A 20,227-nucleotide genomic window follows, 5' to 3' on the forward strand; every position below is an offset into this window, starting at 1 on the left:
CGGGGGGCTAATTGTCATAGCTGTACACTGGGAGGCACACATTTTTAAAAACATGCTAGAGTTTCTCATTAGTATTAATTATTAGTAATATCTGAGCCATGCTGATAATTTAAAATTCACTTCTGCTGCTTATGATATCTATGACTGGTGACGGTTCATTTTCTATATTTTGGACAACACAAAAATTTACATAGTGTTTAAGTATTCAGTTTCTTCCATATACTTAGCTTATACTTATAATTAGACTTTGCACAAAGGTGAGAGGTCAGCAACCCACTCGGTTATTCTTTGTAATGGGTGCAGGCCTTGAAAAATGTCACAATATTCTCAGAGCTAAAGAAAGCAGAAGTGAAATCTGAAGAGGTGTTGGCCACAGACCACAGAGCTCCGTCAGGCCATTATACAAGTGGAGATGTGAGGGCCCCGGGTGCAAGCTGGAGGCGGGAAAAGATTGAGCTTGCATTCTCTTGGGATTAACCTCCCACTGCCTGCTGTGATCACAGCAAAACGGCCCATTGAGACCACACCTTGGATGCCAGGGGGGTGCAACGGACCCTGAAGTCAACTGGGCACCTCGTTAATGGCTACTGGTCAGTTGCAGAAAGGAAAAAGGGGGGGGGGGGGGGGGGGCTGAATAATATACAAATTCTATACCTCTTTGTGATTTTATGTAATAGGAGTGTAAAGGTGATATTTGTTAAATTACATGTATGCCAATAGCATCGAATGGATATAGTATTTGCAAAGCAGGAGACGTCAAAGAACAAAGGCAGAGGAAATCTGGTGTCTCTCTGGATGCATACTGTATTACCTTTGAGTGAACTCTGCTGGGGATGAGAATCAGAAAGGATGGGTAATCGCTGCTCTCGTAGAGCCTGCCTGGGCTATCGAGCCCACTTCTGCTAACTGATGACACCACGGAGGGCGAGAGTAAGTTAGCGAGAGGGAGGGAGGAAGGAGAGGCCCCTCTGTGAGTTTACAAGTTCATGCTTTATCCCTGACCCAATCCCAAACTGTGTCGTCCGTGCAGCTGCCTATTAATACATCCTTCGCTTTATCCTCCCAGCTCTTCACTTCCTTCAGCCTCTGCGCACAGAACCTGTAACGTTTCATTAAATGGTCAACAGTGCTCACTGCTCGACCCCGAGCAAAGCAATGCATCGATCCCAAATCCTTGTTTAAGCAGCAAAAACACTTGAACTCATTTGGTAATTAACAGGTATCTGTGTTGTGATTAAGAGACGGCGATGGCTTAACAACCATCGACTGCAGCTTATAACGAGGTTCAAAGATCATTCTGTAAATACAGAAAAACAGGAACTGTAGAACACGACTGCAGAAGTAAATTTATCAGAGGGCAGAGAAAATGAGTCTCCACCTAATCAGCTGTTCTGTTCTTTGTACAACCAAACAAGATTAATGGCATTTTACTTACTGTGTATAAAACCATATCAAGTGAAGTCACAGAGAAAAGTTGAGTGGACTTTTACATTAGGGACACTGAGATAAGGTCTCCTTATAGAATCATGATAGCAGGGAGAGGGACAGACGGGTGAATGATGGGGAAGGTTAACAGTGGTAAGACTGTTGGGGTCAGAAGATGAGGTTCATACTGGTGACGAAGAGGTCAGAGGTCAGCCAGGCAGAAGTAATTGGATCCTTACCAGAAATATGTGGGACATACAGCCAAAGATTAGATGGAAAAGGAGCGCTGCAGCATTCACCTAGAGGTCGCTGACCTTACAGGTAAGGAGGCCCCTCATCGTCATTAATAGCAGCCCATCCCCCAATGTTCATCGGCAGAAGCTTGGGAACCTCATTTTCCTCACTGCTAGCAGCGTTTTAAAACCCTCTTCATAGTCAGCCATAGAGAGCACGCTGGTAATCTGCACCACAGGAATTGGGTGAAAGACAAAGAACATCAAACGATATCTTTTTTTGCAGCGATTAAACGGTCTTGTCATGTCTACAAAGACTCTAGGACCACTTTTACAGTTCACTTAAGGGAATGAGGTTGTTGAGCTGAATTATGGGTAATGTAGTATCCCAATGGGTGTTTTTTTGTTTGTTTTTTAAAATACAGACAATATATTTCCTTATGTGGCCTAAAATATCTGTCTGCCAGCTCTGGACTGAACATGGTTCTCCAATGGCAGCTCCGTACCAGACCATAGGAAGCTATGTTCCCGTCTACCTGCAAAGAGTACCTGTTGCCAGACAGTGTCCAAAGTGTGTGATACGTGGTTTGGTACTTCAGCCAGACACGGAGAGGAGCGAAGTTAGAAAAATGAAAAGTGTCCACTGCAGCAACTGTTTGTAGCTGTCTGAGTCTTTAAAAGATTCTTCATTCATCCATCCAATTAAATCCAAATCACAACAGTCCCCTTAAGGTACTTTATATTATAAAGGAACAAACCTCCAATAAAAACCCCAATAATCAGATGACCCCCTATGAGCAAGCACTTGGCGACAGCGGGAAAGAAAAACTCCTTTTTACCAGGAAGAAACCTTCACCAGAAATAGGCTCAATGAGGGGAAGCCATCTGCCCAGACTGGTGGTGGCCGAGGGAGGAAGACAGGACAAAAGACACACTTTAGAAGAGAGCCAGAGCTTAATAAGAACTAATGATTAAATACATAGTGTTGTGTAAACACACGGTGAGTGAAGAAGAAATACTCAGTGCACCAGCCCTATTGCAAGTCTGCAGCGTAACTAAGGGAAGGTTTAGGGTCACTTGATCCAGCCCTATCTATAATGAGCATGTCAAATCAACACTTCACCTCTTTTTCTGATTTATTAAAGCAGAGAAGAAGTTGTGAAATGCCACTTTCAGAATCAGAACTGGGTCTGGTTTTAAGGTGACCAACATCACACGTGTTGACATTATAACAGAAACAGTGTTGTTAAAAAAACAAAAACATAACTATAACACAAACAAAGTTCATCACTTAGCTTTTTGCATGTGCTTTGAATCTTCTCCTTAAACTATTACAAACAGTTATAAATAGTATAAATTCTCTGACTCACACTTGAAACTGACCTTTAAAGTCAGAGTTTCTATTTAAAAAACATTTGGTCATTTTGCTCTAATAACCTTTAGTACATATTTACTATATGGAAACATGACGCAGGTCATGTTTTTTTTTATAAAACATTTGCACTATAAGATATTATTTACACTTTAGGATATTTAAAAAAATCCTTGGCTCCTCCACTAATGTCTCGATCGTAGAATCCAGAGCATGATGAAACTAGACAGACAGAAAACCACTTCCTAAAATACAGCTTTATATCTCTACATGAGGTCATAAAACCCACAAGGTTCTTTTTAGATTACATCTAAACATAACCTAAAAAAAACAAGACCTTTGCATGTTTAGACACAGAAAGTTCTTGGTTTAAGGTTAGGCAAATTTTAAGGTTGTGACTAAATACCTTACAGGGGTATGAACAGAACTAAAATATTGTCTCAGCATGCTGCACTTTAATTTAATGTTTCTTTTTTGCCTCACTGTAAATGCTCACATTATGAACCCATACATGAACGTGGGGTTTAAATAAGTCTTAAGTTAGTAACTTTAACTACCAGATATCTTAGGTAGACAAAGTCAGCAACACATAAAGTCAATGCTTTTAGAAGTAACCTGAGTCCTGACACTATTATAAACTCTGATACTGGTAATAGTTTAAAACTCACATGGTTTATTGGCACAAATAAAGAATGCAAAGAGAACACCAATAGTTCTCTGTGTGTTCTTAAACGCCTCACACAGTGCGGGCTGCTCACTACCTCCAAACCTTCCTATTTTTAACTCAGCCTCCTCCCACACAGGAATGGAGTGTGAAGTGGCTTATAAATCCACACTTCGAGGAGCCACATGGTCAAAGCAAAGTCACATGTGGCTACAAACGCAGATTCTAGGCCTAAAGACAACATAGCTACTAGATGGCCGCTAAGTAGCTAAACAGATGAGTGAGCGAGCTATGAGGAGGTTGCAGTTCAAGGGGACTGAGTGGAATATGAAACACAAGTTTACATAATTGCATAATCACGTTTTCTGCTTGAGCATAAAAATATGCTAATATGGTATATTTGAATCTAATTAGCACATGGCGCAAGGCAATACGAGACAATGCAATTACATTCATAGCCTATAGTCCACCTAATAAATGTTACTACAGTGTGTGTTATTCAAGAGTCCTGAACAATGTGCATTATTTCAGCCTCCAAAACCACAAATGAGCAGCTCTTGGATAAACTCTGGAAATTTTTAAATTCAGCCTAGCCTGAACTTTGTTTATAAAGCCTTGCACTTCTGGTGTGAACTTTGTAACTACTATGAAGCCATAGCTAACAGTAAGATAGTTCACAGTCTGATTGAAGCTTGAGGGGGTGAAGGAATTAGTAGCAGCCTAGGGAACCATTTCTGCATTTCTCTCAACACTGAAGACTTCTTTCACCGCACCATGCTTGCGAACACAGCCGTGCTCATGTTAAGCTTATTAGTCACCCTGGATGCGATCTTGCTAGCTGAGGCTTTCAACACTTTCTACTGGTGGTTTTACACACATACACCTACTCACTGTCATGAAAGCATTTCTGCAAATGCACATGCTCAGACACAGCAACAACCACTAACAGGTATTCTGAAGAAACATGGGGCCAGGTGCTTGGATGCGAGCATGAGATCCAACTAGTGCTAAATGAGGCAAGAGGGAAATATTTCTGTCATGTAGTTTGGCTGCCAAGAACACGCAGTCAAACGGGGCAAATTACCTCACTGGACTCATATCCGTAATTAATCTGTCAAGCATGTCGCACGCTGAGAGTCAGATCTATTTTACCAGCAAGTGCTGCCTGAGAAAGTTAAAGGTGAGATCACTGTAATTATTTCTCCTGGATTTGGAAATCTAAATCAAGCACTTTAAGGTAATTGGTGGATGAAAAGTAAAACAATGCAGATCTATTTTGGATTTGCTAATAGTGTAAACGCAACCCAAAAACAGCAGGTTTGCACACATGATGTGAGATTTCAATTCTATAAACAATTGAAGCTCTTATTTAATCTTTATTTTAACAATCAAGTTTATCCTGGTAGGCACATTTTATTTATTTTAATGTTTGGGAGGAGATGAGGGGAAAAAAAATTAACATTACTGTTTTTGTTTTAACAGAACAATTGTTTTGGTCTCCCGTCATCTAACGCCACATGTTCAAGTTCTCAAGACAGGCGATTAATTGCGCATCGTGGTGGTAAAATAAATTGTAAGGTTACAACGGTTACACTTCATGATGAACCATCATGCAGCAGACAAGAGTCTGAAGATGTTGGGAAACATGCTGCCTTGAAGGGAGACTAGTTGTAAGCACTCTGACACCCCATTCCTATTTGGCCATCGGAGCTGTTAAAGGTGTCAGGGCTGTTCACAGGCACTGCATGTTTCACCAGCCAAGATGGCTTCCACATTTTTTCTATCATGATTAATTATGGTTTCTGATGGTAGTACAGTGAGAAAGTGTAAATTATTCCCACATTTTCTTGTGCCCTCCGTTCAGTCACTGTTGTGTAGGAAGATGCTATTGACGCCATTCATGGATGGCGACCAAAAGGCATCTACATGGGGTGGCAAACTCTTGTGCCTATTAAGGGGTGGTAGTGGTGGTGGTGGGGTGCTTGGCGTGTGGGCTGAACCTAGTCCAGACTGCCAGTTGACAGGGCCGGATTTTCCAGTATGGAAGAGTCTTGTTTCAGTGGGCGAAGCTGGGTGTTGGGAGACTGGGAGAGAGGACTGCCCAGGGCTTGGAAGCTTGAAACTGAATATTTCAAACAGACAAGCACCGTCTGTGTTCCAGTGTCACCAGCCCACCCGTCTGACAATCAGGTCCATGTCATCATGGGCTCTGAGTAATTCAGGGAGCACTCATATCACCTTAGAAGATATGGTGATTTCAGACGTCAGAGCAGTCAGCGGCAGAAATAGCACCGAATGATATTCAGCACGAAGTATGGAAGACAGTAAAGTACAGTAAAAATGTTCACCTACAGGCAAAAGCGTTAAAACCACAGAACAGCAAAAGCTTGGTGAAATGCAACCACAATGCTGTGCTTTGCTTTGAATCCTTAAGAAAATGCACAATGTAGTCTTCAAAAACACACACACACACACACATATCCTGCGTACCCAGCACAGAAAATCCTTAGTTTTGGAGAACTGGTTGAAATAAAATAATTCGTCTGACAGATCATTTTGTGCGTGCTGATATATTTAGTGCTGTCAGAGAGGACATCACAGAGAATGGCACTTACATCACAATGCAAAAACTGTTATCAGAGGAGGTACAGGTTTATGGTTCAAGGGCTCGTCCATTCATAGAGAACAAGCTCAGCCTCTCTGCCTGACACACTGATAAAGACAGCACAAATAAAACAGCTCCACAGCTCCATCTTTGCCTCTCCCCAAGGGAATAATATATCACCCATCTGAATGTGGCACATATTGAATCATTTCCAGCGTTGATGATTCATTTGAATAAATCAGCCTTTTTTATTTTGCCAACTTGAACTGATAGTGAAATAAGGAAAACTGAAGTAACATTGTTAGATGTGAGGAAGGACAGGTGTTAGAGTGTTCTATAGGACTGGTAATCCTAATCCCCTTTCAAGCAACAATTAATGACTGCAGCAATAATCTCCGCATATATGTTCCTGCAATTCCTTTTTAACTGTCAACCATAACCTGCCTAGCTCACATAGACGAAATCCAGGGGGATATGTCGCTGCAGGCAGATAGGATCTTATCCTGGATTTGCATAGATAAATGCACAGCAATAACTCGTGCAGGGACAGATATGGTTTTGACCTGCGATGTGTCATCCATCTGACCATGCACTATTGACCGAACCTGCTCTCGGGAGTTTCGAAAGAAACCGCCGGGCCAGAAAAAGAGGTCCGCACGTTATCTGCATTAATTCTTAACAAATATCAAATATTTAAAGTGGAAAGAAAAATTAAATATGGAAGCTTCCCAAACAAAAACTTTCAATGTCTTCCACAAAAAAAGCTACGGATACACAGGATCAGCCTATCGGCAAATATGAAAAATCAGCAGCTTGTGCAATGAAAGGGTTATATCCGTATTCAAGCTAAGAGACATACTCTAACATACACAGACACAAATCCTGTTGAGCTGAGCTGAGCAGAGATACCCTACCAGCCCTCCAAGGCACAATTAGGATTTCACGGGGGGAAGAAATCTACATTCCTGCACACATGAAAAAAGTCCTTTCTCCCTCCTCACAACAATATCAACTTTTTACTCAAGGAAAAACCTGAAGCACCACTCGATAGGATTTGGACAAAGAAATATAAAAAAAAACAAAGCCAGGAAAAAAAAATATCTAAATTTAAGCTGCAGTTGTTAAAAAAAAAAATATTATGGTTGCGGAAAATCCAGTCCTAAGCCTCCCAGTTCCAATCAATTTCTTCTATTCTGCGTGCTATGAAAAGAAGCTACCACTCATAGTTTGTTTGAAGTGGAGCTTTGCTACGTTCAACAACATTTATCTGGATACCCTCAGCGCATGATTTTAACACCTGTCAGACATTTAGTCCAAGTACAAGAGGTCATGTAGCTGTTTGAATATGAAAAGAGATAAACCAAAACAATACATTCCATTCCACAAGCCACAATCCTAATAACTGCACAGATTCACGGGAACACAGTCAAGTCATTAGGACAGGAACATACAGCATGTTCTCTGTGAGAGTCTCAATGATCACTGTCTGTTGTGTCTTTCCTGTCCAGTAATATCTGTCAGGAACCTACATAAAAATTTTATTGTTTCGTAAGCAGCAAATGCATTTCCTGAAACCTATATCTGCATGTTAAATGTAACAACACAGTTCAGAGTTCTTCTTCTTTTGGGAAAAGAAAACATTTATAATGAGTCATCAGTGTTTTATTACAATCTAGATCAGCGGTCCCCAACCCCCGGGCCTCGGACCGGTACCGGTCCGTGTGTCGTTTGGTACCAGGCCGCGAAAGTTGAGGCTCAGGTGTGAAATGTACAGTTTTCAGGGTTTTTATAAGTTTTCAGCGTTATTTTGTTATCGTTTTGATCGTTAACTCTGTTTTCCTGGGTCTTTTCATGTGCGTTATGAATAAATCTTCTTTTTTTCGGTACCGGTACTAGTTTTATTTTGTTGTATTTATCCGCGACACATTAAAGGCCGGTCCGTGGCACAAAAAAGGTTGGAGACCGCTGATCTAGATCATTAGTTTCATTGTAAATGATCCATTGTTCAGCGACATAACAACACTATTACGCTCTTTTCATGCCGTGTTGTATATGATCTGGAATTGTGCTCTGCAATCAAATCTCTACATAAATGCATACAATTTAAGAGATTAGAGTTATAACAGTTACTATACTCATAACTGATGTGTCATTATCGCAAATAAGTCGGCAACTGGTCTCATAAATAAGTTTTTTGTAGGGCTGTTTGATATAACGATATATATCGGATGACGATATAAAAACGTCTATCGTTTCATTTTACGCTATCGTTTGTTTCGTGGTGTTGCAAAATAAACTCTTTACAGCAATATTTTTTCATTGTTTTGATGGTCACTGTAGTGGCTATATTAATTTCTTAAAGTTCTCTCTTTCTCTTAGGACGGACAAGCGCCTGTTTTTATGCGTTGTGTTAGCAACAACGACGGTAAAACCATCGCGTGTCCGCTTGTTTATGTTCCACATAAACCTTTCACAATAAAGCTCAAGATCCTGTTGAGACTTTTCAAAATAAACTGAATCACGTGAAAGAGCAGATTATTTACGGATGAGAAGTAAAAGAGAGCCGCCAGGTGCTAAAAAATAAACCTTAGACTCAAACGTTAGAACAGGCTTTTCCCCGCAGCACACCGTGTAATAAATACTCACAAAGAAAACGGCGGCTGTTACAACTTATGTCTAAAAATGTATAGTTTCATACATCGGTTAAAACACTCGACTCCAGCTACATGACGCGCAGCTGGAAACACTTCCCGCAAGTCAAGCTGCCCGAGAGTCACAGAATTTACAAAAATGTTACATTTTTGTGATTTATATCGTTATCAGACAATAGAATTCTTATATCGGGATATGAAATTTTGGTCATATCGCACAGCCCTAGTTCTTTGAGTCATTTTTCAAGCTAATCTACCCAAACTAGTCAAGATTCTGTTTCTCAGGAGAAAGTATTTGCTGCATTGATTTATGTGATGTCCAAATAACCCAAATAACACAGTTTGTCTGTCTGTTTGTCAGCAGTCAAGCAGTCCAGTTTTCAAGATGCCATGTTTACATTTTGTGAGATGGTAGACACCAATAACAGCTTGAGCTGATTTAATTTAGGTGACAATCGGGTCATGGTTAAGGTCACGCCCTTTGGAGGGAGTTGTGCTCTCTGAGTGCTCTTGTTACAAAATATTTTGTGCCATGTATGTGTGACAAACAACACCTTTTTTTTATGTGTCATCACTCTAAAACGACACACACACACACACATAGGCCATGAGTGACCTGTTTTTTTACCCCGTATGCAGATATGTGGTATCAGGTCAGCTACACTGCACCATAAAGGAGAACTTTAATATTCCCTCAGCAGTAACACTTAAAGGTTTTGTGGTCAAAGCTTCGCATTTATTCGTTCATTTTTTCCCTTCCCCTCACCCAGTTGCGGCAGAGGGCTCTCCCTCTGCTGGAGGTTTCTTCCCGTTAAAAGGGAGTTTTTCCTTCCCACTGTCACCAAGTGCTTGCTCATAAGGGCTCATCCTATTATTGGGTTTTCTTTCTGTATTATTGTATGGTTTTTGCCTTATATATAAAGCACCTTGAGGTGACTGTTGTTGTGATTTGGTGCTATATAAATAAAATTCAACTGAATTGCATTCCTAATGCCCCACTTCAAAAATAGTACAAGTACCGTGAGAAAATATAAGCCCCTTCCTGATTTCTTGGTTTTTGCATATTAGTCATACTTAATGTTTCAGATCATCAAACAAATTTTAATATTGGTCAAAGATAACCCGTGTGAATACAAAATGCCATTTTTAAATGATGATTTCATTCATTAAAGGAAAAAACCTATTCAAACCCATCCGGTCCTGTCTGAATTTAACCACATCTTTAAAAAAAATGTTGACCACAATGTCACATTTAACTTTGACACACATTAAGCTAAATACCACGATGACAATGGATGGTCAAAGACTTCAGTTACAATGAATATCTCCAAGTGTAAACTCTTAGCTCTCCTGATGAGATCTGGCAACACTAATGCCCTCAGGCACATCCATAGAGCATTATGCCAAGTAAGGACATTAGCAATACTCAAGTTTGACCAGGACCTTTTAGTTGGCCGGCTTGTTAAGTGGTGTTTTAAGGAAAAAACACATTTTAACTGTCACAACTGATTCTCAGATTTGTGTCGCGTCTGAAGAAAAGGTTAAGCACATCATCTATCTGAAAATGCCCAAATCTGCAGTCAGGCATAAACTTGGCACCCAGATATATCATGCCATCACTACGCTTCGGTTTTCTCATTATCCATACCTCTTATGACATTCACAGAAAGAAACAAAGCATCCTGCCAACACCTACTCTGTGAGAGAGCTCTTTCAGTTCAGCTCAAAAGCTGAGAGCTCCAAACCTCCACACCACAGTGTGGGCAGTGCTGGCAGAGCCATGTGCCTAAGAACACTGACTGAGTGCAACAGTTGGACTAATAACAGAACAAAAAAATAAAAGTAAAATGGACGCACAGCGGGGACAGCCACAGCTCCACAGATGAGAAGCAGGTCGACTTCTGCCCACCTCCCTCTTTATGAGGAGCGGAAGGTGTCCACAATGCTTCTGAGGTCTTAGTGCCATGAGGGGCGGTGAGCTTGCAGCTTCAGCCACTTCAGGGTAAAGCAAATCACTTTAATATGTTAAGAAGATTAAGCTGGATAAATGTCTAGATACATTTTTTGAAAAGCCACGTAAATCTCTAGTGTTTTTATTTGGGGAGGGGCGGCATGTGAGTCAGTTGAGACGATCAACACAAACCCACCAAAACGCAACGCTATTGGGTGGAAAAAATTGGGCTTATTTGAGATTTTGCATTTTAAGCTTCTTGAATCTAAGACCATCCCACCTCTTTCTTATTATTTTTAACACCAACCTTTGGGACAACAAAACTAGGAAAGGGGGGAGAGGAAAAAAAAAACAAAAAAAAAACACTGGTCACAGTTTCATGTGCTCTCTCGGCTTAGGCTCAGCCGTCTTATCTTGCTTATGCTGATTTTATAGCTTTAATTGCGCAGGTCAATGTTTTCCTTGAGACTGTTAATCTGCTGATAGCATGTAAAAAAAGAAATGCACAACAAAACCGAAAAAACAAAGGTTAAAGTTCAAGTTCTTTAAAATGTAGGCAGCTGAAGGCCTTTTCAGGATCGGTTTTCAGGTAAATCATTAAAGTCACATTGATTAATTTGAAGCGAGTGCATACTAAATGTGGGACGGATGACTGACTTTCTTTGCTATCTTAAGAATTAGCAGTCTGAGGGTGTCCGCCTGTCAGCTCGCTGTGTTAGAAACACTGAGTGTGAAAATGAAAGGGCGAAATGGAACAAATAATGTAAAGGGATTAACAAATCATTTGCATAACATTTTCTCTGCTTCCAAACTACAGGGTAAGGAAATTGACATGGAAGACAGTTTTATCATTCCCTCAGATCAATCGACGCGCCAATGGACCTGACTGCAACGACAGCGAGCAGCCTTCTAATGTCAAATGCAACCTAACTTACCTCAAAAAGCAGTGAAAAAAAAGGAAAGTGTAACTAAACAAGTTGGGAGAAACGAGAAACACTAGAAGAACATTCTCCAAAAAACTTAAATAGAGTCTGTCTTTGAAAAGATACTTTGCCTGAGCCAAACATGTATTAACCTGTTTTTTTTTCTTCTTACACTCTTTCTCCCCATCTCGAGTTTAAGACAATAAGACCACTGGGGAGATGAAGGGGATGGCATTATGGAGAGTTAAGCATTATGAGCAGCCCCGAAGCTGTTCTTAAAGAAGGTGAATCAGAGGATTGGGACACAACTGTAACTAAACCCCTGTGCCGGACCACAAATGAGAAGCACAAAACATTTTGGGCAAAATGCCACTAAGCCAAGCTTCTGGGTCTTAAGTAAACTTCACTTGATCACTTATAACTTTGCGATTACTTAGTCGTAAAACAAAAGAAGCTGTCCAAGAAAAGGGGGGGGAGTCAATTACCTCAGTTTCACACATAGGCACCTCAGTAAATCTGTCTGGAAAGTTTCAAGTCTCTAGTCACCCTTTTTATATTTAAGACGCAATATTCTACGACTAAGTATCCAAAGGAAAGTTTCTAGTTTATTCTACCTCCGCTCCCCCCCCCCAGCTGGACAGAACACATTAAGGAAAATGTGCAAGTTTCTCACTGTGTCAAAGCACAACCGAGTCGTCTGCAGATCTTACAGTGATTCTCTGGCAAATGTTAGGTTTCTGTGGCTCATATAAATAGAAATTTAATCTTGTATGTTTGTCTAAGTATCCACAGCAGACACACTTCCCATGCGGATTATGAATCTCTGAACAGATCTTGCAGTCAATGTATATGAACCGACAAGAGAGCGAGAGAGAGAGTTTCTGTGTGAATATTGAATAATAATGAGGCAGCACAGGTTCAGGTGGTATTTTTATTAAAGACCTGCTGCTTCGCTAAGTCGTCGCTATTACCTTTGCGCTGAGGCAAGTTTGAATCTAATTAACGAATTTCACAACTGTCGCCCATTGTCTTCAGTTGTTACGTTTTTAAAAATGAACGACAGCCTTTATTTCTCCTGCCAAGAAAAAAATTGACCTTTAAAAACAAACAAATAAAAAAAAAGTCCAATCAATATAAAAGAAAAGTTCCTCTTAAATGTATGTTGGTAGGTTGAGCTGGCTTTAGATTTTAGGGCTTTGGTCAAACCGTGAATCATTTTCTCAAATTCAGCTTGCCTGCTTATAAGCCTGACCATTGTCAGTGGTAAGAGCATACCAGAGCTTCTTTAATCTGTTCTTATCCTCCCATTGATAACACAATACATTTTCATGGTAATTGAAATCATATTTTACTCACAGCCGCTATATACAAGTACTGCTGCCTACGCTCTTAGAGCAAACGTAAGGTGAAGGAATGCCACGCTACTGCAACAACAGGGTACAAAGAGTAGTTAAAAAACGAATATACTATCATTACAGTGGATGGAAAAACAAAGGAAAAGGTGGTAGAAATGAAAAATAAAAATAAGTAAAAATGAGATATACAGGTGTCAGGTACAGTCTACATATAATTTCAAATAAACTGTTCTTTGTTCTTCAGACTTGCCAAATGAGGGCAAACCTTAAACCTCGCGGCTTCCTGTATAACTACCTCTGTTTTCACCTGTAGCGGTCCACATGCCACACACATGCTCCGTGAGGTGCAAATTATTTTTCTTCTGTGCGAGGAGGAGGTTTATTGCCTCGCTTCATCGCAATAAATATGCATCATCAATCCAGTACTCCTAGTAGCACAAGGTTGGAATTCTTCCCCTCTTTAGAAGCTTGTGTGAATCATACATGTTGTGTAGTAATGGGCTGTGTCTGAATGGAGCGGGATACGGGTCAGCTTAACGGGGTGTTATGATGACAAAGGGGAACATTAGTTAAGGAAATAAACTCCCTGAATCCCAGCCAAACAGGCTGATTTTAATCCAGCAGAGCCAAAAACACCCACCCGATGACAATGAATATGCAATTAGATGGTACATGTTTCACTAACTGACCCTCAACTTCATATAAAAAGTGCAGGAAGTGCCATGTTGGTTCAGCTAGATGTGCATCTTCTAGATTCTCTGCTGAATCAAGGCCATCACCTACGGAAAATAAAAACCCTTATCTCGCCGCTATCACATCCCCAACATGAAGACCTATCAGGAATCCTGCATGGGTGGACATGTAGGCTTTCCTAGGAATGACAGGGTCTGTTAGAGAGGAACCCCACCCTCGCTTTCTCCAGCATGCCAACACAGAGGAGAGTGGGCAGCGCTGAGACGGCAGCCTGCCGTGGGCACTGCCAGGCTTAAAGCTGCCCTGTCGTCATCAGAGGCTTGCAGAAAAGAACACTGAGATTCACCAAAAAAAGAGGAGGGGGATCGTTGCATTTAAATCCTCTCTCAACGCCCCCACATGTTTTAGCAAAGCATAAAAATCATTCACGGAAAGAGAGAAAGCGAAAAAGAAAAAAGATAGAGGGAAATAGAGAGGAAACAGCTATTAGCAGCAGTAAGCAAGCTCAAGAGATCATAGTGAGGCAGCTCTAATCGCAGTAATGGTTTAAACCCTCATTCCATCCACCAGATGCAAGAAATGTCTACCCAAAAACAAGGCTTTGAAATCCCCCATGTCTAAGAATGTGCCCTGTGGCTATGGTCCTTACTAAAAAAAAAAAAGAAAAGAAAAACAACTCTAAAACTGTCTCCAATTTTGGAGTAACTATGTGGTAAAGATAGCAGTCCTGTGGCCTGTGTTGTTTACACAAACTACATCAATGAAAAATGACCATCGAAATAAGAGTAAAAAAAAAAATCGTTTAAATAAAACGTACCACACATTAGCGTCAGTAATAACAAGCATGACAAGGCTTACGGATGCACAAAAGAGCATCTAAAATAAATAATTGAATTAATTGGTTCATTAAAAAAAAACACAAGACAAACATGTCCTTCAGATTTAAACAAAATAGTCAAACTGTGTAACATTAGTGCGAGCAGGCTTTGTATGTCACTTATTCCTTAGTGCCTTTAGATCTTACATTAGTTAGTTGAATTAATAGCAGCCAGTGATATAGGTGTAGACATGTGCACATATAAATCTTTGGTACTTCACTGGAAGTAAAAACAGAAGACCAGAAGTTTATCCGAGGGCTGAATTAAGACCCATGGGAAAGGCTTCTTACCTGCTTTTTAAAAACACGTGTAAGGACATGTATAAATGTAAAAACCTTTTTTTTTTAACTTTCCATAATTAAAAACAAAACGACTACAATAAATCCAATCTGCCTTGTTACAAATGGTCAATAAAGCCTGAAATAAACCAGGACAGAATTCACTTAAAGGCTCTCTTGTTGTGCCAAAATGCACGCCTGGGTGACCTGCAACACAGCAAAATATGCACAGTTTTAAATCCTTTTCATATAATAAATGCTTTCATTTTCACTCTTGCTTTACTCTTTCCTGTAAGCACAGCTCTATTTCAAAGGTTTTCTGTCCTCAGGCAAGTTTGCTGGTTCTCCAAAGAGCATTTATCTACATGATGAACTCACTATTGCTTTCTGCGAATCAAAACTTCCTAAAAGCATTTTGGCATTTGCAGCAGATATTAATATCGACTGAAACAACAACAGTTTAGATTTGAAATAGGACGACTTGAATTTTCTTTTTCTGAAATTTGGTTAGGAAACTTTTTAAAGCATAAACTTGAATTCTTCATAATGACCACCTGGTAAAGTGCATACACATTGATATTTAGCAACGGTAGCAAAATGTTACTTTAAAACGTGTTATACAGTGCATACAGAGATCTGACTCACAGTACATAAATATAATTGACTGATTCCAACTCATCATGTTTATCTTGATACTAAAAGTAACAGGTTCCAATTATTTCTTCAAATGCTCTTTATACAGGCAACTTTCAAGGGTGAAGATAATAAAGATATCAATATAATCACGTATGTGGAATATGTGCTAAATTTGAGGAATGAATTAGGTTATAAGTGTAAAGTAATGACCTTCTTTCCTAATTGATCCCAATCATAAGGTGACTGCACTGTGTATTTTGTATATTACAACTGGAGTACAGTCGAGAAAAGCCAAACTATAATGACCAATTGCTTATTACTACTCATTGTAGCAATAAGCAATCTAAATATGTGTTCCAAAGAATTTACAGTCACAGAGGAGTGTTTTAGACCACCAACAGGTTCAGAGGTTAAAATATTTATGAAACTACGTTCATGTCAAACATGGGGCCTTCAGCAATCTGTACTCCGAGCTCTTTCTAAAATGTCTCCATTTGTCCTACACCGATTAGCATTTTACCTTTACTCAAGAGACTGTGCGTAATTCAGCCGTGTTTTCAGTTCAGTCACATGAACCAATGCGTATCCCACTCACTTCACACGGTAGATGCTTCTGAAGATGCAGAGAGTAAGCAGGATTTCTAAAAACACTCCATTAGCACACACGCCAGGTTTTCATAACACATAAGTTCAAAGTGGCGAACAGTAGCGCTGAAGTTTGGACACAGAAATCCGCAGTTTTTGTGATCCTTTGCTTTTGTTTTTGGTCATGAGCACATATTTAGATTGAGGTTTATGGGACTACTGCCCATTGTGTTCTATTACAATTACTCAGCAGGCATGCATCCCGTCCCAGTAATGAAGTGGGTGTTACAGTGGGTGGATTTCAGCGGCCACTATTCTGTATTCTTGCTACCGGGTACAAGGGCTGTGTGGCAGAGAATAGCAGCAGCGCTGGCAGCATGGCACGGTGACAGAAAGCGTGGTGGACCAGCAGACCAACCGCAGAACCACGGGCGACAATCTCAGCCTTCAATAGCGTGTGTTTACATAAGTGTCAGGAGAAATGGAGAATTGAGAATTTCAAAGCTGAGCAAATAAAGTTTGTATTGATTTAATCTAACATGTAATCTGTTTTGCTGTCTGACACTGATTCAAGCAATAAAAGAGAATCATGTAAGACAGCATTACAGATAATACGACCATAGATCAAATGGAGTTTGGGCAAGAGAAGGGCAATAGATCATGTTCAAGCTAGACTGCTTAGCTCTGAAATTCATAAACTAGCTCCTAAATCGAGGTGGCTTTCAATTTAAGTTTTCAATTTACAGATGTAGGATTTTTCAGCGCTCTTTCTGTGGAATGGGTCGCATGTCTCTTTCAATCTGCTGCTCACAACTACACAGAAAATGATCCACTGATAAGTAATCGCATAGAGAATTTCACTACACAGATCATCTGAATGTAAGGATTTGGAGAGAACAATAAAGCATCCTCAGCTAGGTGCACTGTCACCTCATTTTCCATTCTTGCTTCAGTCTATTATATATAAATTGTATTTAGGCATGGATTGTTAATGTCATTTTCTTCTTACAAGCAGTAAACATCATCTGATTCATATTCAAATTAAACTTATCCAAAATATTAAGGCTAACAAGAAATTTAAAGCTGTAGCTTCAATTAAATACTTGTGATTTAGGCTGGATCCTTCTCAGCTGTACTGATAAAAATCTTTCTCATCTTGTGTTTAGTGTGTTTTAAACTTGAGTTAAAACTGTTTTCATCTTAAACTTTATTAACTCGTGAAAGATATCATGTCAGAGATTCATTACTGAGAAGCATTCACATCTTTGTTTGCTGTCTGTTGCAGCTCATTTTAATAACTGCCACTAACACCTAACTGAGGGTGGTGATTTATTGTGTGTTGCTTATGAGTTATGTATTTTTTTTCTTTTTTACATTTAGTCATTCAAAGACCAGAAATGAGGACACCAAGCAATATTACCAACTTTACAATTTGATAGTACAAACTATAAGTGCAGATACAACATAACCTTTGTTTGAGACAATTGTTCCTTGAGAGACTTACAAGTGTGGGGTAATTGCACCCCCCTCTGGTGACAGAGGCTGCTGCAATGAAACAATGACGAGTGCAGCTGTGGTAACAGAAGAGGACAGGGATACTCAAAAGTTAAAGTGTTCTGTGATACATATATAAAAAACACTTTATTTTAACTTATGATTTAGAAAGCTGTTATTTAAATTATGCCTCTCAGAAATGTAACGCTAGAGCTGTCCCACTTAGGTACACATGAAACCTTTTTTTATTCATTCCTGCCCCCTAGTGTTGGAAACAAGCATGTGCATATTTCCCCACTTAACGCTGTCTTCACAGAGACAAAATATAATGTTTAACTTTGCCCCCAAACTATAACTGCTAGAATAATTCTGACCATTTTCCCTGCAGAATACTTTAACTAATAAGACAAAATGCTCATATTTAACAACCCTCAGCAGTGGAATAATTATTCTGTGGACACAAATACAGGATTAGAAGGGGGTATTTCATTGCTCTGACATTCCTTAAATGAGGTCTTACCTTCTGCGCAGTAGAGAAGTACACCTGTGGGGCTTTCCAAACTTGGCTGAGTTGCTCTCTGAGGCTCTTTGGGATTATGAGGCATTCATAAATGTCCAGCTCTGGGTAGATCACCTCTAGTTCACCACTTTATTGAAGAGACATATTAAAATTAAACTAATTCTATATAGTTTGTATTATGTTGTATTAAGGATGAAGTGAACAGATGCACATCGTAAGATAAACACAGGTAGTTTAACAAAGTGTATATAGCCTGCATACAGCTGTGGTGACATGTTTACCTCCACTCATTGTGGGCATAGATGTCATGGTAATTTGGGGGGTTTAATGATTTTTTTTTAAACGGTTCTTTTTCCAGGTAAGAATGATTGCACAGCTTTCATCTTTAATGACTTTAAAAAACAAGAATCGGTGCACAAGTTTGAATTTATTTTGGATTTTCTCAAATCCACAAAGGGTCAAAAGTATATACATGCTACCCCACTAATATTCGTTTCAATGTCACTTTGCAAGATGCACCTGTAGCAGACACTTTGGAATAACTCTGCCTGGATATTTTAGCACTTTTCTTAGCAGAATAGGTAGAATTCATTTAAACTGATTGGTGTTCGGGCATAGGCTGGGCTTTTAAGCATAGTTAACCAATTTTCAATCAGGTTGAGGTGATGTCTTTGGGTTAAGGTTAGCCTGCTTTAGCCACTCCATATTCAGTTTGATGTATATTTGGGATGATTGTCCTATTGGAAAACCCAATTGTGTCCAGATTTCAACTGTCTCGCTGTTGGAAGATTTTAGAGGTAATCCACCTTCTTCATTATTTCATCTACTTTGTGCAATGTACCACTGGTAGCCAAACAGCCCCAGAGCATGATGCTACCACCACCATGTCTGACAGCTGGTACATGGGTCTTAGGCTTGAAAGCCTCACTTTCAGTCCACCAAACACGCCTCCTGTCATTCTGGCGAAACAGCTCAATCCTTGTTTGACCATAAACCTTTTCTCTAGCAGTCATTTGGCTTGTTTATGTGACTTTGAAAAAGGGGCCTTTTACTTGTTTGGCACCCCCTCATGTAAAACTTGCTTCAATCAGTTTCCAGTTTATGGCAGGCTTGAGCCTTGGCGGTTCCTGGGTTGTTCAATTACTTCTCATGTGAGAGTGACAGGTTGGGTCTTCTTCCAGTTAAAATTCAATTCAAAGTTAGATTTTATTTATATGGCGCCATATCACAGCAATAGTCGCCTCAAGGCGCCTGTTTCAGACCACGGCAAAGTGGTGACACATCTGAATAACTTGTACTTAAGTACAGTTCTTTGAATTTGGAATATGCAGTTGTTTAGAAATTGCTCCAAAGTAGCCCTTCCCAGCTTGTGCAAATCTACAATTCCCCTTCTCAGAGCTCCTCAGACTTTCCCATTTTTCTGAGTACTGGTCGATCCAATGCTGTCAAACAAATCCTTTTCACAGTGACAGACAAACTACCACTTGTAGTCAACCATGATCACTACCAAGAACTTAATAGGCCTTGGACTTGTCAAGTTAAAAGACACTGCAGCATCTTCAGCACCACTTATGAAAAGACTGTGCATGCATACTTTTGACCCTGTGTGGATTGGAGAAAATCCAAAATAAACTCACACTAGTGCACCTAATTCTTGTCATATTATAACTCTAAGCTGCGCAACTGTTCCACCCTGGAAAAAGAACAGTTCAAAGAAATTTTAAATATATGAACACAACTGTATCATTGCAAACACACTATGATCACAGCTCTCATTGGTGACTTACTGACAGAAAGAAGCATCCTGAGAGCTGAGGGTGTGTTGTTTTGCTTCCGTGTAGAACAGCCCCAAAAGGATGAGCCCAAAAATAGGAGCCAGTATGGCCTGCAGAACAACAGCGATTAGCCAGCCATCTATCATTTAGGAAATATTCTGAGTCAAACAGTGTTATTCTGCAGCAACA

General features: G+C 39.9%; 1 protein-coding gene across 2 annotated transcripts in view; it reads right to left on the reverse strand.

The window, feature by feature from the left end:
• Positions 1–20,227, reverse strand: part of pebp4 (phosphatidylethanolamine binding protein 4) — a 52,775-nt gene that overhangs the window by 31,372 nt on the left and 1,176 nt on the right. For both annotated transcript variants that reach the window (XM_026186666.2, XM_026186665.2), the window contains 2 exons: positions 20,051–20,148; positions 18,264–18,390 (listed from right to left, as the gene is read on the reverse strand). In XM_026186666.2, the coding sequence (XP_026042451.2) occupies positions 18,264–18,390; positions 20,051–20,148 (225 nt within the window). The remainder of the gene's footprint in view (positions 1–18,263; positions 18,391–20,050; positions 20,149–20,227) is intronic.

The sequence above is a fragment of the Astatotilapia calliptera genome, chromosome 12 (assembly GCF_964374335.1).
Source record: "Astatotilapia calliptera chromosome 12, fAstCal68.1, whole genome shotgun sequence".
In the NCBI taxonomy this organism is placed as follows: domain Eukaryota; kingdom Metazoa; phylum Chordata; class Actinopteri; order Cichliformes; family Cichlidae; genus Astatotilapia; species Astatotilapia calliptera.